The sequence below is a fragment of the Nerophis lumbriciformis genome, linkage group LG09, assembly GCF_033978685.3.
Source record: "Nerophis lumbriciformis linkage group LG09, RoL_Nlum_v2.1, whole genome shotgun sequence".
Lineage (NCBI taxonomy): Eukaryota > Metazoa > Chordata > Actinopteri > Syngnathiformes > Syngnathidae > Nerophis > Nerophis lumbriciformis.
This window is the reverse complement of record NC_084556.2, coordinates 10813685-10840000: the sequence shown is the minus strand read 5'-3', so window position 1 is coordinate 10840000 and position 26316 is coordinate 10813685. Positions and strand designations below refer to the sequence as shown.

Genomic DNA, 26316 nt, shown 5'->3' with positions numbered 1-26316 from the left:
CACGGCCATTCTTCCACTGCGCCACGCCGTATACAGAACAATGATATCAAAAGAAGGCTTGCAATATCTTGAGTTGCGTGTTATGAGCCATGCCATACATTAGTTTCACCCTGTAAATCTAATTGCTAGAATAAACAAACCTTTGCACGATATTCTAAATTTTTGAGTTTCACCTATACATGTCCTGTTAGGCTATGGTGTATTGTTAAATAACTGCCAGTGTATCGTACACGTGTAAACGAATCGGACATTGAAATTTAAAAATTCAACAAAAACTTTCTTGGGAAAAATCATGTACAATTAAGTAACAACACAAAATATGGCCAAAATACAGCAAATATTTACCAAGAGGGAAACAAGTCAGCCTTTGTCCCCTGAGGGTTAAAAGAGTTTTAAAAACGCATTCCATATTTGTTTGTCCATTCGCAAGGTAGCAGGCTACTTCCTGGTTGATGGAGGACAGAACGGGGCGCCGTGCCAGCAAAAGGCAATGAATAATATTAAACATCAATATTATAAAAAAACACATTTATGTTTCAAGTTAAGCTGAACCTTAGGAGGCAATAAAAATAACTTTTATAGAGAAAATAAGCCAAACAAAGCAGAGTGGGTGGAACTAATAAGTACTGTATCACACAACCCTGTGGAGTGTCCACATTAGAGAGTATCCTAGGGAAAAAAGAACTTTAAGACTCCACAGTATGGTTCATCGGTTTATGTGGCTCGGTGGGTGCTGCTGTCTTGGTTAGCAATGTCGCTCAAATGGACTGGGACAAATAGCACAGAGTGTGGGTGGTTCTTAACTTTTTGGGAAACCATAAATTTGACTTAAGTAGATGGTGCACAAGCAACTGATTGGGGTACGGCATTTATTAGAGTGGAGAGGCACTATTTGACGACATGTTTTCCTGCCTGTGCTTTTGTTTTGTGTAAAATGATTTCCCTTTAACTGGTGCATGACAACATTTTTTGGTGACTAAAGAGCGGGGGTGGGCAGGCATTTTGGCAGCCTGGTGGATGAAGCTACGCCAGCAGGGTGGAGTCCGTTCAGACGTTCTGGTATCTTTTCTCACAAGGCCGAGGAAGCAGTTTTGCTGAAGTTGCATGTCACTTCAGCGCATGTTATCAAACATACTGAAAACCCCATTAAATAATTGTAGAAGACTGTTTTTTCACATAATAAAACGTGCAAGATGAGAGGTTCTGGCTTGCAGCAGGAGTGAGATCAGCATACCTCCACCCAGAGAGCGAGAAAGAGTGAGGCAAGGGTGGGGTCACATCCCCGGAGTCTGGGCCGAGCCGCATTCTCACAGTTTGTATTTCATTCTTGGCACAGACTCCGCTGGAATAATATGATCACTTTCTGCATGCGAACTATACACATAACCAAATATTTCAAAATTATTCAGCAAAAGTGAATAATAAAGCAGCGTCTGCGATTGAGTGATTATTTTAAATTGGGATTGCACTTCTTTTTTTTCTTCCTATCATTCACAATCCTTATGTAAGCCCAATTTTTTAAAATGCATTCTAATATGTAATTAATGACATTTACAAGATGCCTAACAATGCAGGTAATGGGAGTAATCTATTGTGCCCATAAAGCCCTCTAAAAAACATTTTTAAAAAAGCCAACAATACCCCATTTACATCCCGTGACCTGAATATTAGCCAAGTACTGCATTAGCTATATTTTTTTATAAGCACTAATGCCAAGGAACTACTTTTAGTGGCACTGTGACCATAGAGAGGTAATTAGTTTATGCTGCTTTATTGACATACTGAGTCGGTGAGCAGCTGTATTGCCTCCGGGTTAGTAAAAGTTGGTGCAAAATTATACATCATGCCTCTCACTTGTATAGTAAAAGGTTGTGGCCATCAACTGAGAAGTTGCTTGCCTTTGAAATGTAACTTAGACCCGAAGATGGCAAGAAAGATACAAAAAGATGCTCATCACCGGCTGATGTTTCTTTTCTTTTTTTTTTTAAACCTCAGTGAGGATTATGATTAATTCTTCATTTAAACTGAAAATATAAACATCCCATCAGTCTGCATTCCAGTGAGAGCAGACATTGTAAAGAAGTGATTGTTTTATTATATTCGTAGTTTGTATGTCCTGTTTCGCACTTAGCAATACTGCTACATGCTAGATTTGTTTATCACTCAGCTTCTAAAGCCTGTAGTTCATCCTCCTTATATTTAGGCTAAAAAATATAAGGTTATGGATCATCATTTGTCCCAAAAGAAGTCGTTGTTGGCTCTGATGGAGTCTGTCGTTAGTAGTTGTTATAAGAAATAGCATACCTGCCAACTTTTGAAATCAGAAAAACCTAGTAGCCAGGGTCCAGGGGCCGCAGGCCCCGGTAGGTCCAGGACAAAGTCCTGGTGGGGGGTTCAGGCTTCGCCCCCCGACGCAAAATGATTATTAGCATTCAGACAGGTTAAAATGTTGCTAAAACCATCACTTTTCTATCAGTCACAGTGACTTTTCAAAACAAAAATATTACAGCAAAAATCATATGGGTTGATTGACATGTTTATTCTGTAAGCTAACTTCAATAGTTTGAAATTATTTTGACAGTTAATGCCAGTTATCCTGTCAACCTTTCACAAGACTTCAATTTGTTAATTGAAAGTATAAACAGTATAAACACTTTTTACAGTAAACAAATGGTAAAACAGTACTAAACAATTCCATTAAAAAAAAAATTGGTGTCGTTATTAACTTTCTGTCCAAGCTTGTATAATCTACTGCCTTGTTCAATTGTATAAAACATTCTGTGCCTAAAATTCACATTTCTATCACAATTATCATACTGTAAACATGGTAAGCTAACTTCATTAAAATTAATAGTCCTCTCAATAGCATGGAATTACAATTCAAATGTAGTTTTTTGTAAGCCTTTCAAAAGAATTCAAAATATGAAAAATTAATGAAAATTAATTTAAGCCATCAGACACTTGAAAAGTGGCACATCACATCTCTAATGTAATAATTTTAACTTTTCAACAGAAATAGCACTGCAAAAATATTAAGGACATACTTCTGTATTTTGGTAGTTATGCTGTCAACATTTAACAAGATTTCTTCAACTTGGACTTGAAAGCATAAATAGTATAAACACTTTTAACAGTATAACAGTACTAAACAATTCCAATAGATAACATTGGTGTCATTACCTTTTTGTGGCTAAAATCCGAAAAACGTTGAAAGTTTTCCACTTGTATCGCTAGCAACGGCATTAGACTTGTGTTCTTTTGTCCCAACGTGGTCTTTTACATCGCTAATTCCTCCGTGTCCGATCGAAAAATCTTGTCTGCACAAGGTGCAATTCGCGTAGTTTTCACCCTTTTTGGAACGGATAATTATTCCCGGATACGCTTTTGAATATTCTTCACGGAATGACTGCAGTTTTCTTTTCGGTTTAAGACTCGTTTGCGATTTTTCTCCGGCTGATTCCATGATCGTTCGCTCGTTTGGAAACAATGGCAACAGGTGCCTCGTGCTTGGCAGCGGTGCTATAAATAGCCTCGCGCATTTAAAAAAAAATTTTTTTTTTAATTAATGAAAAACCGTATTTTTTATCACTGCAACCGTAACCCGGAATAGGTTGATGAAAACCGTACTAATTACGGGAAAACCGGAGTAGTTGGCAGGTATGAAATAGCAAACGTTGTGATGCGTCTGAAATGAATGCGCTGCCATATGCTTAAAATGGGCAAAATTTGTAAATGTTACATGTTATTATGAATGTGCCTGTTACTAAATTATATATACATTCACAGCGCGTATATGAAACGTTGATGGAGGTACAGTATATTGGATGTTTTTTAGAGGTCTTTATAGGCAAAATAGAGCGAATCCTATTGCCTCTGTTGTTAGCTGACTTTTGCTAGCGTTTATTTATGAGTTAGAATCCATAAAGAAAAGCATGTGTTTTTGTCTTACATAAGGATTGTAGATTGATAGACACAATTCCCCCAAAATTAAGTTCCCCTTTAAGTTTTGCTGTGTTTATAGGGAACTTTCAGCAGCAAATTGGAACTGACAAGGACCTATTCTTCTCTTTTCTCCCTGCTCTCAGGAGCCAGACGATGGGACGTAATGAGTCTCTGAACAATTGATCCAATCGGGCGGAAGGTAACCAGACGAAGACGAGTTCTACTCTTGTCTACTGTTACTATGCGAAAATTAACATTACTTGGAACAAAGCAGGCTCATGTTGGACATGTTGCAGGTTTCTGAAGAGGGCGGGGTCGGAGGTCATCATGCAAACAGTAAAGTGTGTGGTCGTGGGCGATGGCGCTGTGGGGAAGACCTGCCTACTCATCTCCTACACCACTGGAGCCTTTCCTAAAGAGTACATCCCCACTGTGTTTGACAACTACAGCAGCCAGGTGTGCGCATGCCAATCATTCCTTATCAGCTCAGTATGGAAACGAGATAGTAAAAACTATGCACATATGTACACAGATACCGATTAAGCTCAACTCATGAGCTTAATCGGTTCTGTGGCGTAGCTTTAATCTCAGAGCACTTTTATCTCAAATCAACTTCGCCAATGAAATTAATTGAAATTAATCGGTTCTTGCCCCCTCCAAAAAGCACAAATTTATCATGTAACATGCATTTTAAAAGAAAAACTAACTTTTACATTAAAAAATATTGTATAAAACAATACAATAGAATGTAGTTCTGACAACTACACATGTTTTATGAAGTAAAATAATTGTAGTTGTTAAAATTGATTAATCACAAAAAAATATCGCATTAATAATGAACACACCTACATCCATCCATCCATTTTCTACCGCTTATTCCCTTCGTTATGCAATTTAATTTGATTCTACAAGCTTTTTTACCTTAACCGCTATACGGTCAGTGATCAGATCAATGCATAAATCAGTACAAAAATGAGTGACTAGACTACGACTGGTGTGCTCGTTGACAAATTTCACTCGAAAATACAGCCTGAAAGAACTTTAGGTACAACTGTTACCAAGTTTTGTACTAATAAATGACATGCGTTCAAGTAAAATGTTTAAAAACATTACTCGATGACATTCTGACGATAACAATTGCATTTGTGTACAAATATTGGGGTCTTTGGAAAAAATGTAATATGCCAGCGAGTAATCACTTGTGAATAATCATGATTAATCCAAACTCCAAAATGTAATTAATCTGATTAAAAACAATAATTTCACAGCCCTAATAAAACAATACAATAGAATGTCGTACTAACAACTACAGTAGATTTATAAGGTATACTAATGTACAGCATTTACCTTGGAGAGTGGAATTACACATTATCTTTTTCAAGTTGTTTCTCCATCAGCAGCTTTTCCATTTTTTCATGGATCATGAGTATCCCTCATTTAGAGATTATTTTAACATCCTTAGATGGCGTTAAGACTTATTCTGCTTCCGTATGATGCAGACTAGCTCGAATTGCTTAGCCAAGTTGGTGACACACACTGTCATCATTTTAATGATTTCTTGCTTTAATTCAATACATAGCATCCGCTTTATCTTCTCAGCACTGTCCATCCCACTCACCTTCTCTCTTACTGTGCTTGGAAAACAAAGTTATGTCGATATCTAACTGCCGGAGCTGCTACATCTCTCGAGACTTTTAATCTTCTTTAAAAACACACTTATTTGCGCTGGAATTTAAAACAAGCTGAGCTGGACATATTTATGGACATTTTTATATTTTAATGGATAGCCTTTATTTCATTTCATTTATAGTGCTTATTTTGTTCAGTATGTGTACTCTTATTTTAGTTTTTACCATTTTATTGATTGGTGTGTTTAGCTGTATTGTATGAATAGAATTTTGGAGTAGTAGTGGCTGCTTTAAAATTGTGCTATATAACTAAATTAACCTTAAACCTTGTATGTAAGGTAAGACCAGATCTTTTGGGCGAATCTAACAGGGTTCACTGTGACACGTGCTACGACAACCAATGGCGGGGAGTTTTAGTATTTACCTAAACGAGGCCTTATTTCAGAAGTTTTTAAAACTCATTATATATATATATATAAAGGTAATTGTTTTACTATATTAATAATTTTGAGTACATGAGAAAGTGGAAAGGAAAACAGATGGTCATTCATTAACATGTATAATTTACATTCAACTTTTTAAAGTGCATGCAGGTGAATATAAATCTGCTTGATGCTGACCACGCATGATACCTTAAAATGCAGTTACTGCCATCTTGTATTAGGAATTAGTTTAGTTTATTTCAAACATGCATACAGTTATAATATAGCACATCACATATTGTGTGGTTGATTAACAAAATATTTTAGGAGGTTGCCTACAGCCACAGATGTTTTTTTGACCCAACTCTAATGAGGGACTCCAGCTGTTACTTGTCCTTGTAGCTCACACATCCACCGATTATATTGAAAACTGGATGGCCCCAGCGCCCCCCGCGACCCCAAAGGGAATAAGCGGTAGAAAATGGATGGATGGATGGATGGATGGATGGATGGTTCATTTAATAGAGGTGTTAATTGTTGCATTAACTTACTGTGTGTGGTGCGTTCAGGTGACAGTGGACAGTAGAGTCATCAGCCTGAACCTGTGGGACACGGCCGGCCAAGAGGAGTACGACCGGCTGCGGACGCTGTCCTATCCGCAGACCCACGTCTTCATCATCTGCTTCTCCATCTCAAGCCCCGCCTCCTACGAGAATGTCAAACACAAATGGCATCCTGAGGTCAGGCTGTGTTATCGAGAGGGGGCGTGTCCGTTTGATTGACGTTTAATGACTTAGTGCTGCGTTTACTTACATTGTCACGTGTCCACAGGTGTCACACCATTGCCCCGGCGTCCCCATCCTCTTGGTGGGCACCAAGAGCGACCTTCGAAACAACGCCGAGATCCAGAGGAAGCTAAAGGAGCAGAACCAGGTGCCCGTCACTCATCACCAGGGCTCCGCACTCGCCCGGCAGATCCAGGCCGTCCGCTACCTCGAGTGCTCCGCCCTCAACCAGGAGGGCATTAAGGACGTGTTCGCCGAGGCCGTGAGGGCCTTTCTCAACCCAGAGCCCGTCGTCGGCAAGAAGCTTTGCGTGCTGCTCTAAGACCAAAGCGCCGACTGGCTCGAATTAGGCTGATTTGAGCTTTAAAGACTTGATTTTATTGTTTAAAATTGTGATAATTTCAGTTTTAAGTTTAAAAAAAAAAAATAGTATGGACCTTCCTCACCTTAATTAATTGAATTAAAACTGAAAAAGGAGAATGCAAATTGTAACTTCCATAACATATTTGGTAACTTAGCTGAAAAGCAGATAAGGGAAAACCATTTAAACAAAAATATTTCCATCCATCCATCCATTTTCTACCGCTTGTCCCTTTCGGGGTCTTTCTGGAGCCTATCTCAGCTGCATTCAGGCGAAAGGCGGGGTACACCCTGGACAAGTCGGCACCTCGTCACAGGGCCAACACAGATAGACAACATTCACACTCACATTTACACACTAGGGCCAATTTAGTGTTGCCAATCAGCCAATCCCCAGGTGCATGTCTTTGGAGGTGGGAGGAAGCCGGAGTACCCGGAGGGAACCCACGCAGTCACGAGGAGAACATGCAAACTCCACACAGAAAGATCTGCCCATACAAAAATATTTCATTACATAAAAATAATACAACTTAATAGACTTTATAATATAATTTTAATTAAATGTTACGAGAAAAGAAAATCTCAGAGGAAAGTAATCCAATTAGTCGAGAGGGATGATTTGTTTTTGATTACCGATCAAAAATTATATTCAATAGTATAGTTGTATAGGTTAAATAAAATTGTAAACAAATTATTCAGATGTAACAATTTCTCTCAGATTTTCTTTGATTGTCCAAAGACGTGAAAGCAGACGGAATGAATCAACAACAGCAACATTTCCTGCAGAGGCCTTGAGGAGGAAACGTCTTGAGAAGCAAATCGGACATGCTGTGGCGTGAATTGTCCGCTCTCTCAGGATGTCGCCTTCTCCTTCACAACGTCTCCTAAAGAGGCCGGAGGTCGCTTCCTCTTCCTGTCTGCTGATTCTCTGGACTTTCTCTCCAGTCGCCGATGAGATGTCAGAGTTCATTTTTTACAGCGCCGAAGGGAAATGTACCAATGGTGGCCACTAGGGCCGCTGCTTGGTAACATGTGACACATTGAAGGATGTTTTCATGTTGAATAAATTGTGCACAGGATTTGAAAGTGACTTTTCTTTTTTTGTGAATGTGAAGACATTTGATCATACTGTTTTACTCTTTGCGTCATTTTTACATTCACATTCCGTAGATTTGAAAATTTTAGGTTCTCCACGTTAAGGACGTTTGGTTAAACAAGCACTTCCTCTGTTTTTGTCTGCTAAAAAAGAAAAATATAACAACTTAACACTTCATAGGCAGTACAAGGGCTGTTGGAATGTTGTGGTTTAGTCCGCACTTCTCTCTTCTTCTTTTTTTTTTTTTTTTTTTTTTAAAAGGGGTTCACAGTCGAAAACGTGTTTTTAAAAAGAGTCCACTGTCGTTTCAGTATCGTTTGTCTTCAGGCGTAGGGGCCACCATGACCATGTGGTTTCCTAAGTCCCAGTGCACCGTGCCGTGGAAGGCCATGTTGGAGAAGACCACCAGGTACTCGCAGAAAGCAAACAGCGTGTAGACTGGGGATGGCAGAGATGCAGTGTCAATGAAGTGGCGGGGGTTTTGGCTATGGAAGGAGACTTTCCGAAACATACAAAGACATACCAGTGCTGATTTTAAACATTCTTACAGTGCATTTAACATATTATGAGCAGCCATTCCACCCGAAACCCAACGTTTCCGCCCCATACACACACACGTGGTATGTTCACATGCACTAAAAAATTATCTATGTAAACCTTAATTAGATTATTGACTTCTTAAAGATAGGATTAACATACCTAGATAAACACCCCTGAATAAATTGGTGTTGTTTGAACGTGCGGCGGACCGACAGCGGGCAATACTGTTTGAAAAAACAAACAAAAAAATAATATTTATAATGATATCATATATCCATCCATCCATTTCCTACTGCATATATATTTATTTTAATTTTTTTTTTACAAATGCAATATAAAGTGGCCAGAATGTGAATTTAAATAACCATGTAAAATGTAATTATTCACTTATTACGATTATACAGTAAGTATGTCAAGTTTCACATTTACCTTTACTTTAGAGCAGAGGTCTTCCAGGCCGAGGACCCCCAAACTAAAGAAGAGACAGAGCGGGGACCCCTGACCTGTACATAGCAAGCTGGCAACTAATGCGCTAATCGCTGGCTAAAAACTAGTGTTGCTAATCGCCAGCAGGCACTACAGCTCTGATTGCTCGCTATCTTAAATGCTACCATGAATATAATAATATAAGTATTTATTCATGTTTTTATTTTAAACCAGCAGGGTGGCCATTCCACAAGCAATTATAAACTAATGTGTATTTAAAGATATATACATTTTGTGGGTGAATTGCAATGAAAATACAAATAGTTATATTTTAGAAAAACTCAAAATCAACATAAAATTTCACGACACCCATCCTGTACCTCTGTGGACCCCCTAGGGTTTGTGAAACTCCTGTTGAAGACCTCTGCTTTAGAGTGAAGTAGAGATTATCTGATACACATTGGACCATCATCGATGGATAATATGAATCATAATAATAGGTCATAATTTTTATGATTCTATTATTATTATAGCATCTCCCAGGAGTTAAGTTTTTCTCTGTCTTTAAAAACCAACTATAACTAACTTTAATCAAGGGTCCTTGAACGCACCACAGTTATGTGCAATGAGGTGCAAAAGGGAAATGTGTACATAACTTTCTCCTATGCTGCCACAGATATATTTATATTTTACCTTTCTTCTATCACCTCATCTTTGTTCCAAAATACTGGTGGTGTGTGTGAATGTATAAAAGTGAGCTTTGATGACATTATGACATTTGAGTTGAGTCAAGTGTTTTAAGTTAGGTTTGCCGCTATTCAAGTGAAACAACCCATTTGCATTTTTATATGTACGTATAGTTTTAGATATTTGATTCAAGCAACCTTATTATTAAACTTTCACGGCTACATTAATTTTATATGAATATTCATGACTTTTTTTTTTTTATAACTTACATATTTAAATGGCAAAAAAAACAACTTCAAACTTTACCAAAGTGCAGGAGCCTCGTTACAACATAATCACTTAGATCATGTACAGTTAATCTCTTACTAAAGATAAGGAACTGGACTGTACAGTTGCTGTTGCTTTTTAAGGTTTCTGATCAGCTGGAACAGCACTTGAATATAAATGATTTATAGTTAACTGTAGAATTGTTTTTACCCAAAAGTGAGGAAGATATGTCTTTCTGTCAAACCGTACCTACATATTTGTATGGACTTTGCCAAAACACAATGTTCTCACCTCCGGTCTCGCAGTGCTTATTGTGGCGTCTGAAGAAGTACGCAGCCGCCACACAGCAGCTTACGTTGAACAGGAACAGGCGCAGCTTCCACTTGTACGACGTCGCCTCCTGACATGAAAACAAAGTGTTCCATCATCATCACAGCGAAAATAAAGCAAACTGCTTCTTTTCTGTGACATAATGTTTACTAATCAAGTACTGAATCACAATAGTAGTCATCTAAGGGGTATTTGTATCTAACAATGAGTTGATATTACCTCTGGGTTTACATAGTGCTTCTTGATGACATGCCACAGTCGGCATGTTATGAGCATGTGCAGCAGTGAGCTCACAATGAAAACGAAGAAGGCGTATTTATGAACAGCTGCAAAAGAGAAAAAAAAACAATGCTATTAGTGGTGATAGGTAAACATCTTTAAATCAATCAATCAATCAATCAATATTTATTTATATAGACCTAAATCACAAGTGTCTCGTAAGGCTGCACAAGCCACAACGAAAACCTGGGTTCAGATCCCACATCAGTACAGAAACTATGCATGGGCTTAATATTATCATTACATACATACATTATTATGCAGTTTACATCCCTATTTGAGTACACTATGTGGTCACAACCAGTAGGCACCCTTTTCATTTAGTCTCGAGTGGTTTGTGGTTAAAAGAACAACACTAATGTTACAGTGTTCAATTCAAATGCGCAAACTATGGGATAAGAAAGTGTATTTTACTCACTGTAGTCTTCTGTGGATGCCACATACGTGAGCAGCAGCAAGGCGGAGTTTTCAGTGAGGTTGCATAACAACGCCAGCCCGCTCAGGATCAGCTCAGGAAGTTTTTCGGCGAAGCGGCTCCGGTAGAAGCTAAAATAGGAGGCGGCCATCAGGTATCGGGGCGCAGAGTGCAAACCGATGCAGCAGCGCCAGATGTAGCGTTCTGGTATGCGGCTGATAGCGCCACTGATGGACGGGAGGTAGTTGGACACCTGGCGGGAAGAGACGAGACGCTCAGGTAGCGCACACGCGCACAGTACAAAACACGGCGCTTTTTAACAGTTTAAACTAAACTCACATGGCAGTGTGTGTATATGGCATCTTCAAAATGGTACACCAAAGAAATAAAGAGGGAGACAACAAGTCCAGTAATAGGAAGCACAAGTGTCCCGATGGTAAAGGAGGTGTAGGGGAGCCGGACAAGGGGCCGGTCCCGGTCCAGGCTTACGTACGGGCCCTGAAGCATCCTGAATCATTGGATATAAGGAGGAATTATTAGACATCCTTTGTCGGTGACTCTGCTATAATTAGACAATTGCTATATTCACATTATCTGAATGGCCACTTATTAGTGATATTTTGACAATTAAATACATTTTAATTCACCAGTTTTTAGGGAAGTAAAGTACATGTTAGGTTTACTCAAGGAAGTGGACAAATACAGAAGATTACATCTTCACAACTACAGAACAATTAAAAAGACACAACACACAAACAATTTGCAGTCAGGAAAGTAGTAATGGCATCAACAATCAACACAGCATCAATAAATTCAGCAATATATTAATTTATTGATCATTTACCAAAAAGCGCTTGCTGGATTTGTAACAATCCATACAATGTGCAATTACCTTATTTAATTTACCTATCCATGGGTTATTCACCAATCATTGTATTATCTCTTTAATATCATATCTAGCCATTTGTTCACATTGTTCATTTTGTTTTCAACACAGGAAGTACACCATATCATACCAAAATCTACGTTGACAGTAACAGAACAAATATTACCGTCTATTAATGGCGATAACCCGATCACGTGACATCACGTTCTGTGACGTTTACCTGCTAACGGCGACCCGAAATGATGCGAATATGGAATATCGCCCTAAAAGACGGCAAACACTCACCTTTACTGCTCTCTCGGCTTGCTATCCCAGTGCATTCTTTTAACCTGTGATATAATCTATTTAGCTACATAGCTAGCTAAACTACATACGGGCAAGCAACAGCACGAAATGCAGATTATAACCAGTTAGACGGTTTAAAAGTAATCTTTGGACTTCCTAGCAACCGGTCGGATTAGTTTGGTGTCAATGACACGCTAAAAAGTTACTCTTTTTCGTTTTTTTTTTGAGTGGCATATCTACTACGGACTGTAAAAGTTCACGATAGCAATCGATGTCTATTTCGGGAGCAGCTTCCGATTTGGAACTTCAAAATAAAAGCACATGTGTGCCTTCTACGGAAATGAATTAGAGGATGTTCATAATCATCTGTTTTCCCCTTTATGATGTATCTCTATGACCCTATCTTTTAGTTATATGTTCGTCTGTTTCATTTTAATGCCACTTTTTCCACATCACAAGGCTTTAGTTCAGCTTTTTTCGTTCCAACTTGTGCACACAAAATCATTTCTGAGTGCGTTCTGGGTCTGTCATGTTAAAATGCCTTTCAGTGCGTCGTCAAGAGATAAAACAGTGAAGTGAAAGAGGGGACATTTGGGGGGAATAATGGAGTAGTTTGTGCATCTGCGACGTCGCCACACAGCCAGCCATTGAGTGCATGTGCGTGCGTGCGTGCGTGTGCGTGCGTGCGTGCGTGTGTGTGTGTGTGTGTGCGCGCGCGCGTGTGCGTGTGCGTGTGCCTGCAGAAACACAAAGTCCTTTTGTACGCCGGATTTCCTTCTATCACTTTAGTTCATTAATTTCTGTCAGCAACTGCAGTATTATTTCTCTTCAGATTTTAGACTGGGAACAACAGAAAATACATCATGTAAAATAAAGTACATTTAAAGTGCAAAACAAACAATGGGGAAGAAACCAAACACAATGATATATACATATTACTAAGTTATCATCTTTTTCTCCATACATCATAATATGAAAAAGACTCGAGTATAATAATCCACTGGAAAATGGGATTAATATTTTATGTATTTTTGTGTATAGAATCTACAAAAAAGTGAACGCATGCTGTATCATACATTTCATTTGAGCTTAACATAATCATATTTGGCATTTTATTAATTAACATAAAGGGTGACAAACACACAGCCGACATTCAGAATGGAATCAATGAAGTCTTTATTATTGTCTGTCACACACACACACACACACACACCCTCACGAAGCGCGACCAGTGTGCGTCGGTGTGTGTCGGCGTGCGTCATTTATGACCACACACACATCAGGATGGCCTCGGCGTTGCCTCGCTGCCATTGTACCCCTCAGACCTTCGCCGCCGTGTTCCTCCTCCTGTCAGGTGAGACGCCGACTGATGACACCATGTACACAAATACGACATGTAAACCTACTGTACATTGGCATGCATTATTATGGTAAACTTTGCGGCCTGGCCAGGTGGCCGTTTGGTTCCGGCCTCCTGTTTCAGAGTGACAGAAGGGGGCGTGGCTTCCCTGTCCTGTGAGTACTCGGTGCAGCGTTTTGGCTTGAGTCGGGTCTGCTGGGGTCGCGGCTGCGGGACCCTGTGGTGCAGCAACATCCTCATCCAGACGGATGAAAACGGCGTCATCTCTGAGGTCAGCGATTCTGCTAAAAAAAATGTTTTTAACTCAAATTTCTATCATGCACGCTTGTTGCTAGGCAGAATTTGTGGGGCACGGTCATTGGTGCCCTATACTGTAGGCCAATTTAAAGAAAATGTCTTATAAAGCAAAGACCAAGAAGAAACAGGAGGTAACAAAAATACCCACAACAATTATTGACTCTGTGTTAAATATAGAATGATTATCTTGTAAAAGACGGCGTAAACGGTATGAAAGAGGCTTGACTTTGACTCGTGCAGGCGGAAGACCGGTACCGATTGACAGGAGACGTCCTGGAGGGACAGATGGACTTGGACATCCTTCACGTGCGGCGGACCGACAGCGGGCCGTACTGCTGCAGGGTGGACATCGACGGGCTCTTCAATGACAAGAAAGTGATCATGAACCTGCGGGTGGTCAAAAGTGAGTATTTTCTTTGCCAATGGAAAACACTGAAAACACTCAGATTGTTAACACTTTTTTTGGGGGGGGGGGGTCTGTCAGCTTCAATCAACAGCCCGACGACAACGTCGCCAACAACAACCATGGCGACGAAAACAACTCAACTCACTGAGGCAACAACTTGGAGAGGTGTGTCATTTCCTGACAACTATATTGCTCTATACCAGGGGTGCTCACACTTTTTCTGCAGGCGAGCTACTTTTCAATTGATCAAGTCGTGGGGATCTACCTCATTCATATATATAATTTATATTTACTTATTTATGAAATATATGTTTTTGTTAACAAGTTAAAGGTGTTTAATGATAATGCAAGCATGTTTAACACATATAGTTAATATTGTTAAAAAATTAAAGGTGTTTAATGATAATACAAGTATGTTTAATACATATAGTTAATATTGTTAACAAGTTAAAGGTGTTTAAAGATAATGCAAGCATGTTTAACACATATAGTTAATATTGTTAACAAGTTAAAGGTGTTTAATGATAATACAAGCATGTTTAACACAGTTAATATTGTTAAAAAATTGAAGGTGTTTAATGATAATACAAGAATGTTTAATACATATAGTTAATATTGTCAACAACTTAAAGGTGTTTAAAGATAATACAAGCATGTTTAACACATATAGTTAATACTGTTAACAAGTTAAAGGTGTTTAAAGATAATACAAGCATGTTTAACACATATAGTTAATATTGTTAATAAGTTAAAGGTGTTTAAAGATAATACAAGCATGTTTAACACATATAGATTCCTTTCTTTCATGAAGACAAGAATATAAGTTGGTGTATTACCTGATTCTGATGACTTGCATTGATAGGAATCAGACAGTGGTGCTGATAATGTCCGCATTTTCGAATGGAGGAGAAAAAAAGTCCTCCTTTCTGTCCAATACCACATGAAAGTGGTTGGCTTTTGGCATCTTATTTGTCCAACTTCCGTACTCCTTTGTATACACTTTACAAGAAATACATTGTCGGCAAACTCCGTAGCTTGCTAGCTTGCGCACGCCAGCTTTCTGAGACTCTTATTTTGTTAGCGCAACTGTGCAACTGTGCAGTCGGTCTTTGGAGTTTTGACGACAGGTACGGCGCCAGAGTCTGTTGAAATAAAGTGTTTCTCGCCTTCCTGTCTGTAATTTTAATGAGCTGGCAGCAGCCAGCGTCATCCCAGAAGACCCTCGGGTGCCGTGAATGTCAATCAAGTGACGAAAGTGACTTCATAGTGAAGATTTATGATCGCTCATTTTTAGGACTATTTTTTTAATGCCTGGCTGGTGATCGACTGACACACCCTCCGAGATCGACCGGTAGCTCGCGATCGACGTAATGAGCACCCCTGCTCTTTACTATGTTAGAAACTATAACGGGACTGTCAGGGAACCTTGAGGTATGCCAGTGTGATTTGAGTAATCCATAGGGCTCAGAATTTCTACCCAGTCAGGTGTTTTTTTTAGGAATCTGTCCCAAAAGGTCAGACAAACTGTAACAAAACCCTAAGAATACATGTAAATCCAATTCATCTTCCAAAACATCAACACACAACAAGACATATTTGGAAGAGAATCATTTTGTTTAACATGCAGAAAATAATGTAAAATACATAAATTCTTGCGACTGAGCTTCCAGTTGTTACTGTAAAATCTACGGTCAGTGTTTGTACAGTGCATTACTGTAAATGGAAAACAGAACAGTACCAGTGATGTTTTTAAGGTAAAATTCTGGCAACTGAACTGACAATTTTTAAATATACTGACTTCTTTTTTTCTTTCTTTTTTACAGTGCATTACTGTTAATGGAATTCATTTGCCATTGTTACTTTTATGGTAAAATTATGGAGACTGAGCTACTAGTTTTTTTAATTGTAAAACTTTATTTACACTGCATTACTGTAAATGGAAAAACTGTACCACTGTTCTCTTTACTGTAAAAGTCTAGTGAATGAGCTGGTAAGTTTTTGTTTTTTTTACCCTCAGATCTACAGTTGTCTTTACAGTGCCTTACTGTAAAAGTTAAAACAGTAGCGCTGTTATTTTTACAGTAAAATTTTGCTGTCAAAATATCAAATCGTAAAATCAGACTTTTTTTTAAGTGCATGTAAATGGAAAAAAACAGAACAGTACCACTGTTACTTTTACGCTAAAATTATGGAGACTGAACTGCCTTTTTTTTTTCTTTACAGTAACATCTACTAACTTATTTTTACAGTGCGTTAATGTAAATGTAAAAACGTTACCACTGTTATTTTTATGGTAACATTATGAGCTGGCAATTTATAACCATAAAATCTAATGACTTTTTTTTTTTTTTTTTTTTTTTTTTTTTTACAGTGGATTACTGTAAATGGAAAAACCAGTACCATTGGTATTTCTTATCGTAAAATTCTAGTGACTGAGCTGGCAGTTTTTCTCCCCTCAAATCCACAGTTGTAGCTTTTACAGTGCAGTACTGTGAATGTAAAAATGGTACCACTGTTATTTTGACAGTAAAATTCTGGTGACTGAGCTGACAATGTTGTCCATAAAACATACTGTAGTTGTCTTTACAGTGCATTACCGTAAATGGAAAATGGTACCACTGTTTTTTTTACGGTGACATTTTGGCAACTAAGCTGCCACTTTTTTTCCTGTAAAATCTACTGACTTTATCTTTTTTTTTTTTTGCACTTTATTTTCAATGATAATTTAAAAGTTAAAACATATGATGACATCTTACCAAAGACATGTGTATAAGATTTTGTGCTATTGGATATTTGTAAAAAAAAAACAAAAAAAAAACAAACTTTTCCTTCATGTCTCTTTGGGCTGGTAGAAACCAGAAAAACGCTACAGTCGCCTCAGCTGGACCTTCTAAAGAGGAACAATGCAACAATGCTGCATTCCACCACCATCACTGTGAGCAACCACCTTACCTGAATTGTAAAGCCATCATTTCTGTAACTATATTGTCAGATTTTTATGCTGTTTTTTTAGGTGGTCAACCCTCCAGCGTCCCTCTCCCTTCAAATCAATGTTCCCGTCCTCTCTCTGTCCCTCACTGTGCTCATCATGCTGGCAGCGTTTTTGCTCTCCGTGGCCTTCAAGCGTACGTACGAATGTAAACAAGAAGTCTGCCGTTATGCAGAAAGTTATGATTATTTTATACCCTATTTCCGATGCAGGTGGGTTACACATACCAGGTTTAAGGAGCAGCTGGTGAGTAATTCCTCTTTTTTAGTGTACTTTATATTAGGGCTGAAGGTTTAGCACATGAAAACTACAAAGACAGTAGTACCTCCAACATAGAATGCCCCAAAAGTGGTACAATTTAGATTTCAACAAACACTTTGAGAGATAGATCCCACAACAAATTGTTACAATTATCGCAGCAAAAGTGTGTGTATGCAAAAAAAATCCCCAACTTGCTTCTGTTGTATTATTGACACTGATATTTCCAGGGTTTGTGAATGCATCTCGCTCACCGTTGAGTGTTGATTGGTGCACAATGAGGAAGTGCTGTTTTGTTGTTGTCATAGATATAACTAGTCAACGCCTCCATGGCTACCATTTCAGCAGGGGCCCCTTTCACATTTTAGGCAATACAATGCGATGTATAGTGAAAATAAATCATAACTTGCTGATTTCTCATTTGATTTTTCATGCGGTTTACATTATTGTCAGCTTCTTTTTTTTCGGTCTTGTTACTACTGTTTACATCGGCACCAGTACAATTATTCGTACCCATCCGTGTGTGTGAAGCTAACTAGCAATAGTAAAGGTGTCCCAAAACAACTTTTTCCACTTCTGATATGATACTGATATTGGAGCCTTGTGTAGTGGCGATATTGATCCGACGCGATATCAGCACAAATCATACATGTATTTTTTTGTAGTGTAGAATGTCAGAAAAGGCTTGATTAAGTGAAATTACTTAAACAGAGTATGCATGAAAAAGACTATCCATCCATCCATCCATCCATCCATCTTCTTCCGCTTATCCGAGGTCGGGTCGCGGGGGCAGCAGCCTAAGCAGGGAAGCCCAGACTTCCCTCTCCCCAGCCACTTTGTCCAGCTCTTCCTGTGGGACCCCGAGGCGTTCCCAGGCCAGCCGGGAGACATAGTCTTCCCAACGTGTCCTGGGTCTTCCCCGCGGCCTCCTACCGGTCGGACGTGCCCTAAACACCTCCCTAGGGAGGCGTTCGGGTGGCATCCTGACCAGATGCCCGAACCACCTCATCTGGCTCCTCTCGATGTGGAGGAGCAGCGGCTTTACTTTGGTCACGGGTACAAGCGGCCGAAAAAGACTAATGTATTTATTATTACCCGTTTGGAATGGACTTATGATATCTTTAAGTTGAAGTGGAGTAGTATTTTTTTTTTGTCAACACCTAGTGGCCACAATAATTCATCGAGTTAGGGTCATGATGCAGTAAGTTGAATGATGCGGACACGTTTGTTACTGGATGCTTTCTAATATGCTTCTGTATTGGAGACTTTGCATGTGAACGTAATTTGCAACTATAATTATTTGATACTTGTTTGTATTGACAAATATACTGTTCAATTAAGGTCACTTATGTCAAGTGTGTGCTATTGTGTGCTTAGCCTACATCACAGCCTACAATGTTTACCTTTTGTAAGTGACTTCCCTAATATACAAGAAAAGACCAACCTTGTCTGTTTATTAGAGGACATTATGTCTCGCTTGCGTGTTTTTTTGTCCTTAGCTGTTGTGTAGATGATAGCTCTTTGTAGCCTACAGCCTACCTTTTGTAAATGACTTCACAAAAACACAATGAAAGACCAACCTTGTGGGCAGTATAGCTCGGTTGGTAGAGTGGCCGTGCCAGCAACTTGAGGGTTCCAGGTTCGATCTCAGCTTCTGCCATCTTAGTCACTGCCGTTGACACGACGTCCCACTGGGGTGAGTTTTTCCTTGCCCTTATGTGGGCTTTGTACCGAGGATGTCGTTGTGGCTTGTGCAGCCCTTTGAGACACTTGTGATTTAGGGCTATATAAATAAACATTGATTGATTGATTGATTGATACCCACCTGCTCCCAGTGCCACCCACATTGGTTTAAATGTAACTTAGATATTGGGTTTCACTATGTAAAGCGCTTTGAGTCACGAGAGAAAAGCGCTATATAAATATAATTCACTTCACTTCACTGCTTATTGGAGGACATTTTGTCTAGCTTGTGTGCTATTATGTGCTTAACTGTTGTGTAGCTGCTTGCTTATACTAGCTTACAGCAGAGCCCACCGTGTTTACCTTTTGTAAATGACTTCATTAAAACACAAGAAAAGACAAACTTTGTGTGTTTATTGGAGGGCATTTTGTCTGGCTTGTGTGCTATTGTGTGCTTAGCTGTTGTGTAGATGCTAGCTCTTCGTAGTCTATAGCCTACCAATTCTACCTTTTGTTAATGACTTCACTATAATACAAGAAAATACCAACCTTGTGTGTTTATTGTAAGACATTTAACTGCTTACCACAAGAAAACTGCTTACATCGGAGCGATTATATCTGAGATTTTACATGCAAGCCGATATCATCCAATACTTCCTAATACTGATATCCGATATCAATATCGTATTGGGACACTCCTAACTTTTATCCTTTTCACCAGTATCCCATATGCTGATACTGTCCAGTGTCACTATCATAATACTGATATTAACTGATGTCGATATTTGCAATCTAAGGGGAAGAACAGACGCCAGACATATTAACTTGTTTTTTTTTGTGAAGCACGGTGCAGTTTGATGAGGTCATCACCAGTGTTGGGTTAGTTACTGAAAAACAGTAACTAGTTATAGTTACTAGTTACTTCATTTCAAAAGTAACTCAGTTACTAACTCAGTTACTTACACCAAAAAGTAATGCGTTACTGTGAAAAGTAACTATTTAGTTACTTCTTTTTTTCTTCTTTTTTTTTTAAAGCTCCAATTAATGCCCTTTTAGCCTTTATTTCAGTACTGTTATTGCACTGGAGAATAATACAATCTGTTGATCAACTTGACATACATTTGTATCACTGAACTCTGCTAAGCAATGTGCTCTACATACAACACACAAAGACAAAGATATGTTACAAAGGCCAATTTGTTTCTGGCCAGAACAAATTGACAAAACTATTTTAAATAGCTGCAACATAACATACATAAGTAACAAACAGCATAATAACAGCATAGCTGTAAAGCAAGAAAGGCACACACTACATACACAAAGCCTAACCAGGCATTTTTTCCTCAAGAAATTCTGACACAAAATCATGTCTGAAGCCCAGAACACTCGACACACATTTCCCCAGTTTTAGTTTAGAGATAAGTAAAGATTGGCCTGGCCCACTAGAATCCCTCTTTATGTTTGTGAACTTTATAGTCTATACATTTAGAGTGATGTGATAATCAAACACTCTAGAAGTCTAAAATGAAAGAGTATATAAGAGAATTGACAGCAACGTTCCCTCTAAGGAGCGCGCCTGTGCAATTGTGCACTGCTCAAGCGTCCTCTGCGCACGACAAATCTATGCCACGCACAAAATCAAATAAAAAAATAAGCGTATAACAATTTTCGACACGACGCGGACACGACAGAGAAAACCATTTTCGTCATCATTGTTCAAATATAATAATACGTCTGTCGAGGACATGAATTCCATCCATCACTTTACTGAGCAAAACTCTTTATTGTCGGCCATAAACACATCACTGTTATATCAACAGCAGCCGCTCGCTCTTTCTCACTTGCGCCAACACATGCACATATGGCACTTAGCCAGTGATGTCTTTACAGCCACACAAAAAGTCGGACAACTCCAACACCACACATAAAGTGAAATTCCAGGTCGTTACTCTATGATTTACCAATCAAATGTGTGCCTATTCTAGTGTCATTTATTAGGAATCTTAATTTATAAATATTAATCATTAAATGCTGTTAATATATTAAATACATACTAATAAAAATATATTTTTTACAAACAGGAAGTTGCAGGAATGTACACATGATCCCCTGCTTACATCTCATTGTGCAACATGTGAATGTTTTAATGGAAACTAAATGCAACGTCTGAAAGGGGTACAAACTATTTCCAAAGCAGGACCTCCACCCAGACAAACAATACAAGTACACAGTTCATGAAAAACAATATTTTTTGTTATTGTCATTGTAAGTGTGCCTAAACACTTATATTAGAAATGGAAATGACTGCTGTCATTTGATTATAATAATAATAGAATGTTATCTGTCTATCTGTGTTGGCCCTGCGATGGGTGGGGACTTGTCCAGGGTGGGGACTTGTCCAGGGTGTACCCAGCCTTCCGCCCGAATGCAGCTGAGATAGGCTCCAGCGACCCCGAAAGGGACAAGCGGTAGAAAATGGATGGATGGATGGAGATGGAACTTGTTATTTAGTCATGTTTGGGACAGGTGTGCTGCTGGTGTAGCCACAGTGTGCACGTGTGATGTTGCTCACATGGGCTCCACTCAATGCTCAGGGACTTTTTGCGTTTGCTCACACACATGAACAATTAGAGGGAACATTGATTGACAGAGTGCGTGTACCTTCAGCGCTGAATGATGAGCAGAGGCAGAGTTAATCCTTAAATGGTGGTGGTGGAGGTGAAGTGTCATTGGAGTCTCTATCTCTCTTTACTAGCTTCGTCGAAGCATGTTGCGTATAGCTTGTTTCAGCAGATTTGAATTGCTGTTTTGGGCAGTAGATGGGATCTTTGATCCAAAGCACAATTTACATTTAACTAAAATGTTATTTTCTTTGTGCTCGACAAAAGAAAAGTAGTGAAAATATCTCCATGTTAGCAAACTCGACTTCTGGCTCCGCCATGATCAGACACGCCTCCCCCTCTCCTCCCTCCCCACACTCACACACAGAGCGCATGTCTCTCTCTTCTCCGGCTTGTGACACAAGAAGAATCAGAACGATGACACAGCAGCCCTCCGATAAAACACACTTTATACTACATAAAAAGTAACGTAAAATAACGCAGTAACGCATCATGTAGTAACGGTAACTGAGTTACTGAATATAACAAATAACGCGTTAGATTACTAGTTACCGCCGAAACTAACGGCGTTACTTTGTAACGCGTTTGTCCCAACACTGGTCATCACTCACTCACCTGAAATCCAGCCATTACTGTATCAGAAAAACAGATATGAGCTGATGTCTATATTTTTATGCCAATATCAGCGGCGTTACTCCCTCCGAGGTCTTAATCAAGACATTTATTTCAGCCACACCTTCGTTACGTTACCAACGATGCCAAATATAATGCCGTCAGAACTAATACAATTAGCAAACAGAACTTACAATTAGTATGACATCCAATAAAATAAAACACATTGATTTCACATACATATCAGAAATAATCATACCTCATTGGCCTCACAAACTCCAAGGGAATAAAGTTTATTTTCAATCCGACACTCCCATTAACGTCTTCTCCATCAAACACTTGTTGTTTCATGCTGCTTCCTTAATTCCGTCACATATTAATTGTCCCCCTAACAATGTGACCAAACCGGAACAAAAAATATATTCCCCTCTCAATTTACATGGGTTTGTAACAAAAATAAAGTTGACATAAACTTGCATGAATCAACCCAATTAAATCACTTTTTAATCACATTATGTGTACAATATGAACTTATATTTATGCATTGTATGTATTTATTCTCACCAACTTTGAAATTATATAACAAATATACACGTTGCTTCTGTCAGCAGCTACAATCGGATATTATCGGTCATCCCTATAATAATAACTATAGGGCTCAGTGGCCTTGTGCTTAGAGTGTCCGCCCTGAGATCGGTAGGTCGTGAGTTCAAACCCCAGCCGAGTCATACCAAAGACTATAAAAATGGGACCCATTACCTCCCTGCTTGGCACTCAGCATCAAAGGTTGGAATTGGGGGTTAAATCACCAAAATGATTCCCGAGCGCGGCCACCGATGCTGCTTACTACTCCCCTCACCTCCTAGGGGGTTAACATGGGGATGGGTCAAATGCAGAGAGTAATTTCATCACACCTAGTGTGTGTGTGTGACAATCATTGGTACTAGAGATGTCGATAAATGCTTTAAAATGTAATATCGGAAATTATCGGTATCATTTTTTTTTATTATCGGTATCGTTTATTTTTTAGTATTGTTATTTTTTAATTAAATCAACATAAAAAACACAAGATACACTTACAATTAGTACACCAACCCAAAAAACCTCCCTCCCCATTTACACTCATTCACACTCATTCACACAAAAGGGTTGTTTCTTTCTGTTATTAATATTCTGGTTCCTACATTATATATCAATATATATCAATACAGTCTGCAAGGGATACAGTCCGTAAGCACACATGATTGTGCGTGCTGCTGGTCCACTAATAGTACTAACCTTTAACAGTTAATTTCACTCATTTTCATTATTTACTAGTTTCTATGTAACTGTTTTTATATTGTTTTACTTTCTTTTTTATTCAAGAATTAAAAAAAAAGTTATTTATCTTATTTTATTTTATTTTATTTTTTAAAAAGGACCTTATCTTCACCATACCTGGTTGTCCAAATTAGGCATAATAATGTGTTAATTTCACGACTGTATATATCGGTATCGGTTGATATCGATATCGGTAATTAAGGGTTTGGTCAATATCGGAATATCGGATATCGGCAAAAAGCCATTATCGGACATCCCTAATTGGTACTTTAACTTTATATTTAACTTAACAAAAGTTGTGTACTTTTACTTTATCTTACTTTCATTGTAACATGCTAGGGCAGCACGGTGACACAGTGGTTAGTGCTCATGCCTCACAGCGAGAAGGTCCTGGGTCTAAACTCCCTGTGTGGAGTTTGCATGTGTGTGGGTTCTCTCCGGGTACTTCCTCCCACCTCCGAAGACATGCACCTGGGGATAAGTTGATTGGCAACACTAAATTGGCTCTAATGTGTGAATGTGGGTGTGTTGGCCCTGCAATGAGGTGTACCGCGCCTTCCGCACCATTTTACTATTGTATGACAGAACGGCTTCTCTTTTTTTCTTTTTCAGTTTCTCCAGTGAGGAACCCCCCCACATCATCTACGAGATAAGGATGAGAAGACCAGTTCAGGAGAACATCTACACGCTAGACTAGACCTTCTCAATCACAGACTACATTTCATTCACTTTGACTATCTTGATTATTATTTGTTTGCATGATGGTTTTTTTGTGAAAAGTTGAATATGTGAATGTTAACTGTGAATAAACTGACGTGTTTCTTTTTTTAATGAAATGCGTGTGTATGAAGAGTTAGTTTAAAAAGAAAAGCACACACTCACGCTCTTGTTTGTACATTGTATGTGTAGCACATACAGACATGGTGTACGTATGTCCGCAGTATGTACTGTACATGAACATTCCAGAACAAACTTTTGACTGAGGATTTTCAATGTGAGTCACCTGTGAGTCACCCACACCTAATAGTTGCCATCAAAGCAGGAGTTGCCATCTTTTGTTGTAATGTTCAATTAGGCCGGGGATCAGCAACCCGCGGCTCTAGAGCCACCTGCCGCTTTTTAGCGGCGCACTGGTGGCTCCATGGAACTTTTCCAAAAATACATGGAAATGGAAAAAAATGGGGTGAAGAATATGTGTTTTGTTGTAATATGGTTTCTGTAGGAGGACAAACATGACACAAATCTTCCTTAATGTTAGAAATCCCACTGTTTAATATGCTTATACTTCACTGATGAGAGTATTTGGCGAGCGCCGTTTTGTCCTACTAATTTCAACAGCCCTTGAACTCACCATTGTGTGGACTGTGACTCAACAGTTTGTTTACATGTACAACTTTCTCCGACGCTGCCACAGAAAGACGTGTTTTATGCCACTCCTTTGTCTCATTTTGTCAACCAAACATTCTATGCTGTGCGTGAATGCACAAAGGTGAGCTTTGTTGATGTTATCGTTTTGTGTTGGAGTGCTAATCAGGCATATTTGGTCACTGCATGACTGCAAGCTAATCCATGCTAACATGCAATTTAGGCTAGCTGTATGTACATATTGCATCATTATGCCTCATTTGTAGGTATTTTCGAGCTCATTTAAGTTCCTTTACTTTTGTGATTGTAGTTTATTTTTCCATGTTTCATAACACATTATCTGTATGTAATATTGGCTGCATTTCTGATAGTTGTTTGTGCGCCATGTTGTTCCAGACCACAGCTAACGTTACCCAGCTTGCAAAGATTGTAATAATACTACTAGAAGAAGACAGCCAGACGTTGCCTTTAACTTGGACACACACATCTATACCTTTGGCCATCCTAAGACAGTCATTTCCAGGAGTTATCTCACCCCCTGAGAAGTTGTACTAATGTTTTCCAATGTTGTAAAAAGGTGTAGAATAAATAGTACATTTCAACATTTCTGTCAACGAAGATTTGCGTCAGCCTGCGACATATAGTCATTTTGATAGTAGGCTAATATAGCTCATTAGCCACTTACATCATGTGTTGCCATCATTATAACACTTATATAAGTCTTTCAATTTTCTGCGGCTCCAGGCCGATTACTTGTTTGTATTTGATGTCCAATATGGCTCTTTCAATATTTTGGGTTGCCGACCCCTGTATTAGGCCGACGAGGTCAAATTTTTTCCAGACTTTCAAATGGAGTTCCCCCCCCCCCTAAATAATAATACAGTAACATGAGAAGCATCTAGTAATAATGGGACCAATACCGACAACACAATTGTATGATATTCTACATTGCACATGGGTTGAACTTGAAACAAGTTTTTTTTTTGAAGAGAACATAATATATGAATCTTTAAAATACAATGTAAAAATATGCAAAAAGTGATCCAAATACTATGTC

General features: G+C 38.8%; 4 protein-coding genes across 5 annotated transcripts in view; 2 read left to right on the top strand and 2 right to left on the bottom strand.

Annotated features, from left to right (window-relative positions):
* LOC133607722 (stromal interaction molecule 1-like) overlaps positions 1-6727 on the bottom strand; it is a 39878-nt gene extending 33151 nt beyond the window's left edge. Inside the window, exon 1 of the mRNA XM_061962619.2 lies at positions 6544-6727. The gene's annotated coding sequence lies outside the window, so the exon portion shown is untranslated. The remainder of the gene's footprint in view (positions 1-6543) is intronic.
* rhogb (ras homolog family member Gb) overlaps positions 1-8216 on the top strand; it is a 13491-nt gene extending 5275 nt beyond the window's left edge. For both annotated transcript variants that reach the window (XM_061962621.2, XM_061962622.2), the window contains exons 2-5: positions 4086-4141; positions 4239-4398; positions 6562-6732; positions 6824-8216. In XM_061962621.2, coding sequence (XP_061818605.1) covers positions 4270-4398; positions 6562-6732; positions 6824-7099 — 576 coding nt within the window. In that variant the 5' untranslated portion in view covers positions 4086-4141; positions 4239-4269 and the 3' untranslated portion in view covers positions 7100-8216. The remainder of the gene's footprint in view (positions 1-4085; positions 4142-4238; positions 4399-6561; positions 6733-6823) is intronic.
* pgap2 (post-GPI attachment to proteins 2) lies at positions 7672-12690 on the bottom strand. The gene is made up of 6 exons (XM_061962620.2): positions 12349-12690; positions 11517-11685; positions 11181-11430; positions 10703-10809; positions 10445-10553; positions 7672-8671 (listed from the first exon to the last, which is right to left on the bottom strand). The coding sequence occupies exons 2-6, from the start codon at positions 11682-11684 to the stop codon at positions 8541-8543; spliced, it is 765 nt and encodes a 254-aa protein (XP_061818604.1). The 5' UTR covers position 11685; positions 12349-12690; the 3' UTR covers positions 7672-8540.
* Positions 12691-13563: 873 nt separating this feature from the next.
* On the top strand, positions 13564-24730 carry timd4 (T cell immunoglobulin and mucin domain containing 4). Its single transcript, XM_061961614.2, has 8 exons — positions 13564-13702; positions 13801-13979; positions 14246-14408; positions 14490-14576; positions 17264-17346; positions 17425-17536; positions 17613-17646; positions 24507-24730. Exons 1-8 carry the CDS (start codon positions 13633-13635, stop codon positions 24589-24591), a joined length of 813 nt encoding a protein of 270 aa, XP_061817598.1. The 5' UTR covers positions 13564-13632; the 3' UTR covers positions 24592-24730.
* The last annotated feature ends 1586 nt before the right edge of the window (positions 24731-26316 follow it).